Source organism: Gobio gobio, assembly GCF_949357685.1.
Source record: "Gobio gobio genome assembly, chromosome: 6".
NCBI lineage: Eukaryota > Metazoa > Chordata > Actinopteri > Cypriniformes > Gobionidae > Gobio > Gobio gobio.
This window is the reverse complement of record NC_137102.1, coordinates 59,123,303-59,140,669: the sequence shown is the minus strand read 5'-3', so window position 1 is coordinate 59,140,669 and position 17,367 is coordinate 59,123,303. Positions and strand designations below refer to the sequence as shown.

The 17,367-nt window shown below is 34.4% G+C and overlaps 1 protein-coding gene across 1 annotated transcript; it reads left to right on the top strand.

The window, feature by feature from the left end:
• The first annotated feature begins 286 nt into the window (after positions 1-286).
• uba52 (ubiquitin A-52 residue ribosomal protein fusion product 1) lies at positions 287-7,401 on the top strand. Its single transcript, XM_079819702.1, has 5 exons — positions 287-321; positions 2,696-2,805; positions 2,886-2,972; positions 7,052-7,154; positions 7,237-7,401. Exons 2-5 carry the CDS (start codon positions 2,703-2,705, stop codon positions 7,328-7,330), a joined length of 387 nt encoding a protein of 128 aa, XP_079675828.1. The 5' UTR covers positions 287-321; positions 2,696-2,702; the 3' UTR covers positions 7,331-7,401.
• The last annotated feature ends 9,966 nt before the right edge of the window (positions 7,402-17,367 follow it).

The following is a 17,367-nucleotide window of genomic DNA, read 5'->3' as shown; positions in this document are numbered from 1 at the left end:
ATTTTGTATTTTTATTGTTTCTCCAACATTATTAGATTTCTGCAATATGCAACAGCTTGAATTATATTTAAAGTTGATTGTGCATTTTTAGTAATTGCGTGTTTGACACATAAATTCACACAATATGCATTAAAGCGTGTCATCAAAAATGCTGCAATCGATTATGCAATAAAACGAGCTAAAGTCTACAGAACCACGTGCTGCAGTTCCGCTCCAAACCTGCAGGCGGCGGTAAAGCCGCTCCAGCGCTCAAATACACACGAACTTCACACCCGAGACACGCATCGGTCTTTTCCGCCCGGACCAGCAGCAACTGCGAGGGTGAGCATTAGCGTCCGTGAGATTGCTTGATTTTCTCATCTTTTCCCTCTGTATTCCCCCGCGCGATTGGGTGAATAATGTTCATTAAACGTTTATGCTCGTGAATGGTGCGGTTAAAGCTTGTTATGCGGCAGATTTAGACGGTTTAGTGTGGTTTGAAGTTTAATGTGTCGTGATGGAGTGTCATGGCCGCTTCTGCCATGTGTGAGAGAAACTCCTGTACGCGCGTAATGGACACTAAACATACAATAAATCACCTGAAACGTATATATAAATATATGTATATTACCTGAAAACGCTCCAGTTGTTTGCTATCTGGTCATTTAATGGAGTTTATAACACTAAGGGTCCCTGTCAGAAATGTTCGATCATACATGTATACACATATAGCCCATATATATAATATATAATTAATTATACATATACATGGAAGTACCATTTTTTTGTACCCTGTTTTATAATAGTTAATCTACACCAAATAATAAGGCCCAATGGAACAATAAGATAATGTGAAACTGGTATTTCTGTTACTTTTCTTATTGTGATGCTGTATTTTGTGTTTACCTGACAGTGATCGGGGTTTGTGAAGGTTACTTATAAAATGTATTTCACTACAGATTACAAAATGCATAACTTGATCTGAATTCTAACAAGGCTTGTAACACAAAGGAACCACCAAACACAGGACTTGGGTTTCCTCTGCATATTATTTTGAACAACACAAGTTTTCCACAATATTTCTTGACGTAAAAAATGCAGACAATGTTGGAAAAAATATATATATTGACGCTCGAGAAGGCCGCACAGTGTGTATTAAGATCTGGGGTGTGTAAACCTTTTGAGTTGGACAGGGTAAATTGTACTTATTTGAAAATATGATCTTTAAACATCGCCCTGGTCAAAAGTTTTCACCCCCTGCTCTTAATGCATTGCGCTTCCGCCACTAAATAAAATTAGGTAATAGTGACTTTTTATCTCACAGTTATGATTTTTTTTTTCTTAGAATTGTGATATTTAAACTCAAATCTTTTTGTCCCCCTATTAATGGGACTTTATAACTAGCAATTGCAAGTTTATATCTCATCATTCTCAGAAAAGAAGTCAGAATTGTGAGAAAGTCGCAATTACTAAGACAAGGCACTCACAAACTATCACAAAACATGAAGTTTTAAAACCCTGAATTTATACAAATCGCCCCTTTTGACTTGTGGAGTATATGTGAACATCTATTATGTGAAATAGCTTATTCAGCTTATCACTAAATAAAAAATCACATGTCATTTTTATGATCCCAGATCCCTCTTTTGGTAGAATAAAAATTGCATATCCTGCAAGGGGTATGAAGCTTATGAGCAGAACTGATCTTAAGCCCTATTCAGATGGTAATTTTCACGTGGAATAAATAAAATGTCATGCTTGGTATAAGAATAAATGCATATTTAATTTAATAATAGGAAAATAATATCCTAATTATTATTTATTTAAATCTGTTTAATAATAGGAAGATGTATAGACGCACATTATAGTTAAAATGGTTTTCCGTCTTGTATTTTATCTCAAAATAAAGGATGTCATTTTATTCCACATGGAAATTATTGGGAATAAGTGAATACAGCCTCTTATGTACATGATGATGGTTATTAAAACACATAATAAATCGCTGCCGTAATAACGGGCCATTTCAAATGTTTACGTGCTTTTCTTCTTTTTATTTTTGGAGCGGTGATGAAATATCTTGCTCTTGTAAATACTGGCCAGCATTTCAGTAATGAAAGTCTAGATCTTTAAAATGCATCCAAATTACAGCAAACGGCAACCGTACGGTGCTCTGCAGGGGTCAAAAAGGATATAAACAGTGAATTTTGAAGTTATATATTCTAAAACTCAGAGATGTGGATTCGGACGGCAATTAAATGACCACACGACTTCTGTGTTTGTCTGAAAACAGTATGGGATTCGGCCGTGGGATTCACGGGTGGTGGGAGAAAAACACTGACGTTCTGGATTCAGACGGCAATAAAATCCCTGACTAACCCCTGTAAATGATGACAATACCTTATGACCCCACGAGAAACAATAACCGTCCGAATATGGCTTTAGGATGCTTTTGCAGAGTCTGAGAGTCACCAGTTGCTGTTTACATTAATGTTTAAATGACATCAAAATTCAAAGTAATCCCTTTGGTAATCTAAAATACTTTTCAGATGTAACTGTAATTTGATTACCACCCGTTTAAAATGTAACTGTAATGAAATATTTTACATGCGTAACGAAGTAACAACATGTATTTCTTTCCTCCCCAACCCTGTCAGTAACTGAAGTCTGATGCTGAGAGTCTGTGAATGATTCTGATCTTCTTTTCTCTTTGTGACAGTGGCAAAATGCAGATCTTTGTGAAAACTTTAACCGGTAAGACCATCACCCTCGAGGTCGAGCCCAGCGACACCATCGAGAATGTGAAGGCCAAGATTCAAGACAAAGAGGGTGTGTATGAGCGTGCCATTAGTTTAAAAATGCAGGCTAAAATAAGCATGATGGGTCACTAATGTGTGTTTGTTCCTCAGGCATCCCTCCTGACCAGCAGCGTCTGATTTTCGCTGGCAAACAGTTGGAAGATGGGCGCACGCTTTCAGACTACAACATTCAGAAAGGTGTGTATCCAGAGTCTTTTATATCTTCTTTAAACAAAAAAAAAGACACTTTTGGTGTCATTTACGTTGTTTAGAGTAGAGATTGACCGATATTGATTTTTTTTTAAAATAACAAATACCAATTATTTACATGTTTATATGCCCGAGAACCGTTTTGGACAATTTTAACAGCAGCACTAAACTGAACAAACTGTTTAACACACTTTAAAAACTGTCATTTTTGCAATTTCATTCCCTCCTTGCATATAAAACACACTTCTACATCAATAAATAGACTGAAAAAGTGCAAAAACTTATACTGAAGTCACTTAGGTGTCTTTTAAAGTCTTTAATAAGGTAAACAAACAGGTTATGAATATAGCATTTAACATATAAGCATAAATAGGGGTGTGTAACGATACACTCGTGTCACGATTCGATATGTATCCCGATATTTTAAGCCAAAATAACGTTTTTTTATTATTAAAGTATTATTATTGGTGTATTATTATTTTCATATAAATATAATTAATCGTATAATGTAATAATGTCACTAAAAACTTCATTTTTTCCATCATGCATTACTCGTGCTTTCGATGCAGGCAGCATCTCTCCCAGTGCTTGCTATGTCCCGCCTCTCCTGTTATTAATCCACTACACATATAAGAATGAACCATCAAAATGCTCTGAATAATCATACTATTAAAACTAGATGTGATCTGGTGATTTAAATGATGTTTGCGCTCTCACTAGGGCTGCAGCTATCGATTATTTTTGTAATCGATTAATCTTAACACTTAAAGGGTTAGTTCACCCAAAAATGAAAATTCTGTCATTAATTCCTCACCCTCACGTCGTTCGACACCCGTAAGACCTCCGTTCATCTTCAGACACAAATGAAGATATTTTAGTGTAAATCTGATGCTGAGAAAGGCTTCAGATAGGCCTCCATTGGCATTCAGTACATTTACACTCACAAGACCCATAAAAGGCACTAAAAACATCGTTACAAAGTCCATCTCACCACAGTGACTCTACAATAATTTTACGATGCGACGACAATAGTTTTTGTGCGCAAAAAAAATCAAAATAACACCTTTTTCCAACTTGTTACTGCCTTCCGTGTGTGCCTCCACGACGCATGCGCGAGAATATGACGCAGATCCGGCATTCGGACACATGACCCAGAAGAGATTTGTTTACAAGCAGAGGAAGACGCGCGTATCTCAGCTGTTGGATTCTACATTGATCGTGCTTTAGGTCTCTGCGTAGTTCTCAAAATGGGGTAAAGTGTGCATTTCATGGATTCCCGAACCCCGGCGCTACGTCATATTCTCGCGCATGCGTCGTGGAGGCACACACGGAAGACAATAACAAGCTGGATAAAGGTGTTTTTTTTTTTTTTTTTTTTTCGCACAAAAACTATTGTCGTCGCATCGTAAGATTATTGTAGAGCCACTGTGGTGAGATGGACTTTGTAACGACATTTTAAGTGCCCTTGGGAGTATAAGTGTACTGAATGCCAATGGAGGCCTATCTGAAGCCTTTCTCAGCATCAGCTTTACACTAAAAGATCTTCATTTGTGTTCCGAATATGAACGGAGGTCTTACGGGTCTCGAACGACATAAGGGTGAGTAATTAATGACAGAATTTTCATTTTTGGGTGAACTAACCCTTTAATCAGTCGATTAATCGGATAAAAACAATGTTTTTAAACAACCAAAACAAATAATTCATAATGAAAATGAAGAGGAAAAGCAATTTAATTTATTAATATGCACAACAGGTTTCATGCTGTAATCTAGCCCTGACATCAAAGTAAAGATCTGTTTTATATAGATTTTTACACCTGCAGCATTGACCATTAGGCTACTAACAAATAATATATCATTTCTGGGGGAGCCTATTTGCTATGGTAACCTAGCAACCTGTGTGTGTGTGTGAAGGGATTCTTTTTCTTTAGGCTATACTCTTGCAATTGAACGGGAATACGTTTACTACTTAAAAACGTCAAAGCTAAACATCATATCTAGTCAACCCGCATCACGACATCGCTACAAATACAGTATGGGATTAAAATCAGCGAACATCAGTGTATAGGCTTAGGCTACGTTACCATTGAAGTCGTCCTGCTGTGGAATGCCAGGTCTACTTTGCAGAAGACACATTGCACCTTGTTCTCTTCTTTTTTAAGAATGTAAAAATGTCCCAAACTTTCGACATTCTCTGCCGTTTATGGACATCTTTACTCTCCGCCATCGCGCCAACTAAATTAAAAATGTATCACGCTATGGTTTGCTTCCTGAATTTAAGGAGGCTTTTGCCTCGAGGAATTTTTGTAATCGAGTAACTCGAATCGTTTCAGCCCTAGTGAGTACATGATGACAGACTTTACATTTGTGGTACATTTGTAAATTTGTTTTTGGGTGAATTATACCTTATAAATAGGCCGACTACAGCAAGTTGAGCCTTGGATAAAACGACTCTATATCGCAAATCATATCGTTTCCGTCAACAATACATATCATCACATGTTTATATCACGATATATCGTTACACCCCTAAGAATAAAACATTCTAAACCGCCTGAATAAAAGAAAAACATGAAACGGCTGTTGCATCTTTTTATTCATAACTTGACCAAGTCTAATGTTTTCGAATGGACAACATGAATAAATGACCGGGGACTCTGTCAACTTCACATAAATATAAGCATTTGGGTTAAATTCCAGTTTTAAAGGGTTCATGTGTTTGATAGGCTAAAGAGGGAAGAGAACAGAACATCCTGAAATACTCAAACATTGTCTGAAAAATAAACAAAACAACGACTGCATCGTCACAATTACATAGACATGACTGATTAAGTGTCTCCATGAGTTCGTCTCTTTACAGGATTAGTTCACTTTAAAATTAATTTCCTCACCCCCATCTCACCCAAGATGTTCGTGGCTTTCTTCAGTCGAAAAGAAATTAAGTTTTAGAGGAAAACATTTCAGGATTTTTCTCCACATAATGGACTTGAATGGGAACCAACGGTTGAAGGTCCAAATCAATGTACATCGGCTGAATGGATTCGACTGAAATGTTTAACTCTAGGGGAGACGGAAAATGAGCCTATTTTGGCTTGCTAAGTGGCTTGTTTCTTTTAATGGTGTTCTTCCGTGCAGTTCTCAACACTGCCACAAGATGGAGGCATTTATATTACAAAACCAATACCCGAATATGGAAAAATGCTACAATATCTAGTAAAATGACAGGACTATATGACTTGACATTACTTTTTTTTTTCATTCGCCAATCAATGTTTAGGTTTCAGAATTTTTTATAAAGATGATTCTCAACTTTGTTGTGAAACATAAAACGGAATGAATTGATATTTTACTTCATGCAATATGTGTGTAAAATAGGTATTCCCATTAAATACATTGTATCTCTATCTATCTATCTATCTATCTATCTATCTATCTATACACTGTATCTAATTTGCATAATATATAATGCAAAATAATCTGTTCTTGGGGAAACATGTAATGATTGGCAACATTTTCATATCTAATATTTCATATGAATATTGATATGTAATTTCACGCGTCTCCCAAAAGGCCTGACAAACCTGATGCATGAAATCAATGTCCTGTTTTGTAACAGGAAGTCACATTTTGATTGGAAACCCAATAACATTTTCCTGAGATGATTTATGACAAACAATTAGAAAATGTGTCAGATTAAAATGACAAAATATTATATTTCCACAAGAGTGCTACATTTGATCACTGTCTTTAAAAAATGGCATATTAATTTGAAGTTGTTGTCATGGTGAAACCTTTAAACATTTGAGAGATACCAAAATCCCCGAATGTGCTCTTTACATGACATCCAGACTTAAATCTGACATGTATGGTGTCAGAGAAATTAACTAAAATATATAATGTCCACTACAGCGGACAAAAGTCTGTTCCTGGTCCCAGGAGGATATAGGGGTGAATCCAGGTTGATTGGGACACTTTAAAAAAATAAATAATTTTTTTTTATTCCCAATCAACCTGAATTGACCCAACATAACATTTGCTGTTGGTCACAATTGTGTTTTGTTCCTCAGAGTCCACCCTCCACCTGGTTCTGCGTCTCAGAGGAGGCATCATCGAGCCTTCCCTCAGACAGCTGGCCCAGAAATACAACTGCGAGAAGATGATCTGCCGCAAGTAAGACCACGTGCTTTGAAAGTAAAGTGTAGCGATGGACTGGTTCAGTTTGTCCTCTGACTGACCGATGCTCTGTTCTCAGGTGTTACGCCCGTCTGCACCCGCGTGCCGTCAACTGCCGCAAGAAGAAGTGCGGCCACACCAACAACCTGCGCCCCAAGAAGAAGCTGAAGTAGACTGAAGAAGCATCTCTGTGTTTCAGGAACTGCAGATTCTGTGTTCAAATAAAATCTTGTTGAAAACCGTCGCCTTGAGTTTGTCCACTTATATTGTGATTTTCCTTTTCCGTGTAGAAAGTTACAGCAAAGGACACCATTTGCACACTAGAGATGTCCTTCAGGGACATTCAAGTTTCTTTTTATGAATCTTGTGGATTTCAATTACTGGTTAAGGTTTTTTTTATTTTTTATTTATTTATTTTAAGTTTTTGGAGTATCTACCAAATTTGGTAAACGTGAAACATCTCGAGACATTGTGAAATAGCTAAAGGTCTTTTTTGTAAGAGTTTGTAATCCCATAGTATATGGTATATTATTTATATGTGTTATGACATTTGGTCATAAGTCTATAGTATGCGTTATCACATTTGGTCATAAGTCTATAGTATGCGTTATCACATTTGGTCATTAGTCTATAGTATGCGTTATCACATTTGGTCATTAGTCTATAGTATGCGTTATCACATTTGGTCATAAGTCTAGTATGCGTTATCACATTTGGTCATAAGTCTATAGTATGCGTTATCACATTTGGTCATAAGTCTATAGTATGCGTTATCACATTTGGTCATAAGTCTATAGTATGCGTTATCACATTTGGTCATAAGTCTATAGAATGCGTTATCACATTTGGTCATAAGTCTATAGAATGGTCTATAGAATGTGTTATCACATTTGGTCATAAGTCTATAGAATGCGTTATCACATTTGGTCATAAGTCTATAGAATGCGTTATCACATTTGGTCATAAGTCTATAGTATGCGTTATCACATTTGGTCATAAGTCTATAGTATGCGTTATCACATTTGGTCATAAGTCTATAGTATGCGTTATCACATTTGGTCATAAGTCTATAGTATGCGTTATCACATTTGGTCATAAGTCTATAGAATGCGTTATCACATTTGGTCATAAGTCTATAGAATGCGTTATCACATTTGGTCATAAGTCTATAGTATGTGTTATGACATTTGGTAATAAGTCTATAGTATGCGTTATCACATTTGGTCATAAGTCTATAGTATGCGTTATCACATTTGGTCATTAGTCTATAGTATGCGTTATCACATTTGGTCATAAGTCTAGTATGCGTTATCACATTTGGTCATAAGTCTATAGTATGCGTTATCACATTTGGTCATAAGTCTATAGTATGCGTTATCACATTTGGTCATAAGTCTATAGTATGCGTTATCACATTTGGTCATAAGTCTATAGAATGCGTTATCACATTTGGTCATAAGTCTATAGAATGGTCTATAGAATGTGTTATCACATTTGGTCATAAGTCTATAGAATGGTCTATAGAATGTGTTATCACATTTGGTCATAAGTCTATAGAATGGTCTATAGAATGTGTTATCACATTTGGTCATAAGTCTATAGAATGTGTTATCACATTTGGTCATAAGTCTATAGTATGTGTTATGACATTTGGTCATAAGTCTATAGTATGCGTTATCACATTTGGTCATAAGTCTATAGTATGCGTTATCACATTTGGTCATAAGTCTATAGTATGCGTTATCACATTTGGTCATAAGTCTATAGTATGCGTTATCACATTTGGTCATAAGTCTATAGTATGCGTTATCACATTTGGTCATAAGTCTATAGAATGCGTTATCACATTTGGTCATAAGTCTATAGTATGCGTTATCACATTTGGTCATAAGTCTATAGTATGCGTTATCACATTTGGTCATAAGTCTATAGTATGCGTTATCACATTTGGTCATAAGTCTATAGTATGCGTTATCACATTTGGTCATAAGTCTATAGAATGCGTTATCACATTTGGTCATAAGTCTATAGTATGCGTTATCACATTTGGTCATAAGTCTATAGAATGGTTATAAGTCTATAGTATGTGTTATCACATTTGGTCATAAGTCTATAGTATGTGTTATGACATTTGGTCATAAGTCTATAGAATGGTCATAAGTCTATAGTATGTGTTATCACATTTGGTCATAAGTCTATAGAATGCGTTATCACATTTGGTCATAAGTCTATAGTATGTGTTATCACATTTGGTCATAAGTCTATAGAATGGTCATAAGTCTATAGTATGTGTTATCACATTTGGTCATAAGTCTATAGTATGTGTTATGACATTTGGTCATAAGTCTATAGTATGTGTTATCACATTTGGTCATAAGTCTATAGTATGTGTTATCACATTTGGTCATAAGTCTATAGTATGGGTTATGACATTTGGTCATAGTATGCGTTATCACATTTGGTCATAAGTTTATAGTATGCGGTATGACATTTGGTCATAAGTCTATAGTATGCGGTATGACATTTGGTCATAAGTCTATAGTATGCGTTATCACATTTGGTCATAAGTCTATAGAATGCGTTATCACATTTGGTCATAAGTCTATAGTATGCGTTATCACATTTGGTCATAAGTCTATAGTATGCGTTATCACATTTGGTCATAAGTCTATAGTATGCGTTATCACATTTGGTCATTAGTCTATAGTATGCGTTATCACATTTGGTCATAAGTCTATAGTATGCGTTATCACATTTGGTCATAAGTCTAGTATGCGTTATCACATTTGGTCATAAGTCTATAGTATGCGTTATCACATTTGGTCATAAGTCTATAGTATGCGTTATCACATTTGGTCATAAGTCTATAGTATGTGTTATCACATTTGGTCATAAGTCTATAGTATGTGTTATCACATTTGGTCATAAGTCTATAGTATGCGTTATGACATTTGGTCATAGTATGCGTTATCACATTTGGTCATAAGTTTATAGTATGCGGTATGACATTTGGTCATAAGTCTATAGTATGCGGTATGACATTTGGTCATAAGTCTATAGTATGCGTTATCACATTTGGTCATAAGTCTATAGAATGCGTTATCACATTTGGTCATAAGTCTATAGTATGCGTTATCACATTTGGTCATAAGTCTATAGTATGCGTTATCACATTTGGTCATAAGTCTATAGTATGCGTTATCACATTTGGTCATTAGTCTATAGTATGCGTTATCACATTTGGTCATAAGTCTATAGTATGCGTTATCACATTTGGTCATAAGTCTAGTATGCGTTATCACATTTGGTCATAAGTCTATAGTATGCGTTATCACATTTGGTCATAAGTCTATAGTATGCGTTATCACATTTGGTCATAAGTCTATAGTATGCGTTATCACATTTGGTCATAAGTCTATAGAATGCGTTATCACATTTGGTCATAAGTCTATAGAATGGTCTATAGAATGTGTTATCACATTTGGTCATAAGTCTATAGTATGCGTTATCACATTTGGTCATAAGTCTATAGTATGCGTTATCACATTTGGTCATAAGTCTATAGAATGCGTTATCACATTTGGTCATAAGTCTATAGAATGGTCTATAGAATGTGTTATCACATTTGGTCATAAGTCTATAGAATGCGTTATCACATTTGGTCATAAGTCTATAGAATGCGTTATCACATTTGGTCATAAGTCTATAGTATGCGTTATCACATTTGGTCATAAGTCTATAGTATGCGTTATCACATTTGGTCATAAGTCTATAGTATGCGTTATCACATTTGGTCATAAGTCTATAGTATGCGTTATCACATTTGGTCATAAGTCTATAGAATGCGTTATCACATTTGGTCATAAGTCTATAGAATGCGTTATCACATTTGGTCATAAGTCTATAGTATGTGTTATGACATTTGGTAATAAGTCTATAGTATGCGTTATCACATTTGGTCATAAGTCTATAGTATGCGTTATCACATTTGGTCATTAGTCTATAGTATGCGTTATCACATTTGGTCATAAGTCTAGTATGCGTTATCACATTTGGTCATAAGTCTATAGTATGCGTTATCACATTTGGTCATAAGTCTATAGTATGCGTTATCACATTTGGTCATAAGTCTATAGTATGCGTTATCACATTTGGTCATAAGTCTATAGAATGCGTTATCACATTTGGTCATAAGTCTATAGAATGGTCTATAGAATGTGTTATCACATTTGGTCATAAGTCTATAGAATGGTCTATAGAATGTGTTATCACATTTGGTCATAAGTCTATAGAATGGTCTATAGAATGTGTTATCACATTTGGTCATAAGTCTATAGAATGTGTTATCACATTTGGTCATAAGTCTATAGTATGTGTTATGACATTTGGTCATAAGTCTATAGTATGCGTTATCACATTTGGTCATAAGTCTATAGTATGCGTTATCACATTTGGTCATAAGTCTATAGTATGCGTTATCACATTTGGTCATAAGTCTATAGTATGCGTTATCACATTTGGTCATAAGTCTATAGTATGCGTTATCACATTTGGTCATAAGTCTATAGTATGCGTTATCACATTTGGTCATAAGTCTATAGAATGCGTTATCACATTTGGTCATAAGTCTATAGTATGCGTTATCACATTTGGTCATAAGTCTATAGTATGCGTTATCACATTTGGTCATAAGTCTATAGTATGCGTTATCACATTTGGTCATAAGTCTATAGTATGCGTTATCACATTTGGTCATAAGTCTATAGTATGCGTTATCACATTTGGTCATAAGTCTATAGTATGCGTTATCACATTTGGTCATAAGTCTATAGTATGCGTTATCACATTTGGTCATAAGTCTATAGTATGCGTTATCACATTTGGTCATAAGTCTATAGTATGCGTTATCACATTTGGTCATAAGTCTATAGAATGCGTTATCACATTTGGTCATAAGTCTATAGTATGCGTTATCACATTTGGTCATAAGTCTATAGAATGGTTATAAGTCTATAGTATGTGTTATCACATTTGGTCATAAGTCTATAGTATGTGTTATGACATTTGGTCATAAGTCTATAGAATGGTCATAAGTCTATAGTATGTGTTATCACATTTGGTCATAAGTCTATAGAATGCGTTATCACATTTGGTCATAAGTCTATAGTATGTGTTATCACATTTGGTCATAAGTCTATAGAATGGTCATAAGTCTATAGTATGTGTTATCACATTTGGTCATAAGTCTATAGTATGTGTTATGACATTTGGTCATAAGTCTATAGTATGTGTTATCACATTTGGTCATAAGTCTATAGTATGTGTTATCACATTTGGTCATAAGTCTATAGTATGGGTTATGACATTTGGTCATAGTATGCGTTATCACATTTGGTCATAAGTTTATAGTATGCGGTATGACATTTGGTCATAAGTCTATAGTATGCGGTATGACATTTGGTCATAAGTCTATAGTATGCGTTATCACATTTGGTCATAAGTCTATAGAATGCGTTATCACATTTGGTCATAAGTCTATAGTATGCGTTATCACATTTGGTCATAAGTCTATAGTATGCGTTATCACATTTGGTCATAAGTCTATAGTATGCGTTATCACATTTGGTCATTAGTCTATAGTATGCGTTATCACATTTGGTCATAAGTCTATAGTATGCGTTATCACATTTGGTCATAAGTCTAGTATGCGTTATCACATTTGGTCATAAGTCTATAGTATGCGTTATCACATTTGGTCATAAGTCTATAGTATGCGTTATCACATTTGGTCATAAGTCTATAGTATGTGTTATCACATTTGGTCATAAGTCTATAGTATGTGTTATCACATTTGGTCATAAGTCTATAGTATGCGTTATGACATTTGGTCATAGTATGCGTTATCACATTTGGTCATAAGTTTATAGTATGCGGTATGACATTTGGTCATAAGTCTATAGTATGCGGTATGACATTTGGTCATAAGTCTATAGTATGCGTTATCACATTTGGTCATAAGTCTATAGAATGCGTTATCACATTTGGTCATAAGTCTATAGTATGCGTTATCACATTTGGTCATAAGTCTATAGTATGCGTTATCACATTTGGTCATAAGTCTATAGTATGCGTTATCACATTTGGTCATTAGTCTATAGTATGCGTTATCACATTTGGTCATAAGTCTATAGTATGCGTTATCACATTTGGTCATAAGTCTAGTATGCGTTATCACATTTGGTCATAAGTCTATAGTATGCGTTATCACATTTGGTCATAAGTCTATAGTATGCGTTATCACATTTGGTCATAAGTCTATAGTATGCGTTATCACATTTGGTCATAAGTCTATAGAATGCGTTATCACATTTGGTCATAAGTCTATAGAATGGTCTATAGAATGTGTTATCACATTTGGTCATAAGTCTATAGAATGGTCTATAGAATGTGTTATCACATTTGGTCATAAGTCTATAGTATGCGTTATCACATTTGGTCATAAGTCTATAGAATGCGTTATCACATTTGGTCATAAGTCTATAGTATGCGTTATCACATTTGGTCATAAGTCTATAGTATGCGTTATCACATTTGGTCATAAGTCTATAGTATGCGTTATCACATTTGGTCATAAGTCTATAGTATGCGTTATCACATTTGGTCATAAGTCTATAGTATGCGTTATCACATTTGGTCATAAGTCTATAGTATGCGTTATCACATTTGGTCATAAGTCTATAGTATGCGTTATCACATTTGGTCATAAGTCTATAGTATGCGTTATCACATTTGGTCATAAGTCTATAGTATGCGTTATCACATTTGGTCATAAGTCTATAGTATGCGTTATCACATTTGGTCATAAGTCTATAGTATGCGTTATCACATTTGGTCATAAGTCTATAGTATGCGTTATCACATTTGGTCATAAGTCTATAGAATGGTCATAAGTCTATAGTATGTGTTATCACATTTGGTCATAAGTCTATAGTATGTGTTATGACATTTGGTCATAAGTCTATAGAATGGTCATAAGTCTATAGTATGTGTTATCACATTTGGTCATAAGTCTATAGAATGCGTTATCACATTTGGTCATAAGTCTATAGTATGTGTTATCACATTTGGTCATAAGTCTATAGAATGGTCATAAGTCTATAGTATGTGTTATCACATTTGGTCATAAGTCTATAGTATGTGTTATGACATTTGGTCATAAGTCTATAGTATGTGTTATCACATTTGGTCATAAGTCTATAGTATGTGTTATCACATTTGGTCATAAGTCTATAGTATGCGTTATGACATTTGGTCATAAGTCTATAGTATGTGTTATCACATTTGGTCATAAGTCTATAGTATGTGTTATCACATTTGGTCATAAGTCTATAGTATGCGTTATGACATTTGGTCATAGTATGCGTTATCACATTTGGTCATAAGTTTATAGTATGCGGTATGACATTTGGTCATAAGTCTATAGTATGCGGTATGACATTTGGTCATAAGTCTATAGTATGCGTTATCACATTTGGTCATAAGTCTATAGAATGCGTTATCACATTTGGTCATAAGTCTATAGTATGCGTTATCACATTTGGTCATAAGTCTATAGTATGAGTTATCACATTTGGTCATAAGTCTATAGTATGCGTTATCACATTTGGTCATAAGTCTATAGTATGTGTTATCACATTTGGTCATAAGTCTATAGTATGTGTTATCACATTTGGTCATAAGTCTATAGTATGCGTTATCACATTTGGTCATAAGTCTATAGTATGCGTTATCACATTTGGTCATAAGTCTATAGTATGTGGTATCACATTTGGTCATAAGTCTATAGTATGTGTTATCACATTTGGTCATAAGTCTATAGTATGCGTTATCACATTTGGTCATAAGTCTATAGTATGCGTTATCACATTTGGTCATAAGTCTATAGTATGCGTTATGACATTTGGTCATAAGTCTATAGTATGCGTTATGACATTTGGTCATAAGTCTATAGTATGCGTTATCACATTTGGTCATAAGTCTATAGTATGCGTTATCACATTTGGTCATAAGTCTATAGTATGCGTTATCACATTTGGTCATAAGTCTATAGTATGCGTTATCACATTTGGTCATAAGTCTATAGTATGTGTTATCACATTTGGTCATAAGTCTATAGTACGTGTTATCACATTTGGTCATAAGTCTATAGTATGCGTTATCACATTTGGTCATAAGTCTATAGTATGCGTTATCACATTTGGTCATAAGTCTATAGTATGTGTTATCACATTTGGTCATAAGTCTATAGTATGCGTTATCACATTTGGTCATAAGTCTATAGTATGTGTTATCACATTTGGTCATAAGTCTATAGTATGTGTTATCACATTTGGTCATAAGTCTATAGTATGCGTTATCACATTTGGTCATAAGTCTATAGTATGCGTTATCACATTTGGTCATAAGTCTATAGTATGTGTTATGACATTTGGTCATAAGTCTATAGTATGCGTTATCACATTTGGTCATAAGTCTATAGTATGTGTTATGACATTTGGTCATAAGTCTATAGTATGCGTTATCACATTTGGTCATAAGTCTATAGTATGTGTTATGACATTTGGTCATAAGTCTATAGTATGCGTTATCACATTTGGTCATAAGTCTATAGTATGCGTTATCACATTTGGTCATAAGTCTATAGTATGTGTTATGACATTTGGTCATAAGTCTATAGTATGCGTTATGACATTTGGTCATAAGTCTATAGTATGCGTTATCACATTTGGTCATAAGTCTATAGTATGTGTTATGACATTTGGTCATAAGTCTATAGTATGCGTTATCACATTTGGTCATAAGTCTATAGTATGCGTTATGACATTTGGTCATAAGTCTATAGTATGCGTTATCACATTTGGTCATAAGTCTATAGTATGCGTTATCACATTTGGTCATAAGTCTATAGCATGTCGTGTAATATTTGGTCATAAGTCTATAGTATGCGTTATCACATTTGGTCATAAGTCTATAGTATGCGTTATCACATTTGGTCATAAGTCTATAGTATGCGTTATCACATTTGGTCATAAGTCTATAGTATGCGTTATCACATTTGGTCATAAGTCTATAGAATGCGTTATCACATTTGGTCATAAGTCTATAGTATGCGTTATCACATTTGGTCATAAGTCTATAGTATGTGTTATCACATTTGGTCATAAGTCTATAGTATGTGTTATGACATTTGGTCATAAGTCTATAGTATGCGTTATCACATTTGGTCATAAGTCTATAGTATGCGTTATCACATTTGGTCATAAGTCTATAGAATGCGTTATCACATTTGGTCATAAGTCTATAGTATGCGTTATCACATTTGGTCATAAGTCTATAGAATGCGTTATCACATTTGGTCATAAGTCTATAGTATGCGTTATCACATTTGGTCATAAGTCTATAGTATGCGTTATCACATTTGGTCATAAGTCTATAGCATGTGTTATCACATTTGGTCATAAGTCTATAGTATGTGTTATGACATTTGGTCATAAGTCTATAGTATGTGTTATCACATTTGGTCATAAGTCTATAGTATGTGTTATGACATTTGGTCATAAGTCTATAGTATGCGTTATCACATTTGGTCATAAGTCTATAGAATGCGTTATCACATTTGGTCATAAGTCTATAGAATGCGTTATCACATTTGGTCATAAGTCTATAGTATGCGTTATCACATTTGGTCATAAGTCTATAGTATGTGTTATCACATTTGGTCATAAGTCTATAGTATGTGTTATGACATTTGGTCATAAGTCTATAGTATGCGTTATCACATTTGGTCATAAGTCTATAGTATGCGTTATCACATTTGGTCATAAGTCTATAGCATGTCGTGTAATATTTGGTCATAAAAGGTCTATATGCACTATTTTATGACCGGCCAAGAATATATGAACGATAACAAAACTGAACTAAAAAAATGTTTTACCCCAAGCTCACTGTTAAAATCTGATTGCGGTGCATTAAACATTTCTCTAAAGAGAACACTGAACATTAGTTAGCATGTTAGCAATTCAACTGTATGATGAATTTCCAAAACTTGAGTTTTTGGTGTACTTATGAATTTAGGATAATATGAAGGCCTTTAAAAACAATATTCACAAGTTTGAAACAATGCATTTTAGTCAATGCTAAAGCAACATTG

Excerpts from the sequence above, each read along its gene's own strand:
- uba52 (XM_079819702.1), top strand. The coding sequence starts at position 2,703 with ATGCAGATCTTTGTGAAAACTTTAACCGGTAAGACCATCACCCTCGAG. Across the intron at positions 2,973-7,051 it reads AGACTACAACATTCAGAAAG|AGTCCACCCTCCACCTGGTT; the intron begins GTGTGTATCCAG and ends TTTGTTCCTCAG. Across the intron at positions 7,155-7,236 it reads GAGAAGATGATCTGCCGCAA|GTGTTACGCCCGTCTGCACC; the intron begins GTAAGACCACGT and ends CTCTGTTCTCAG.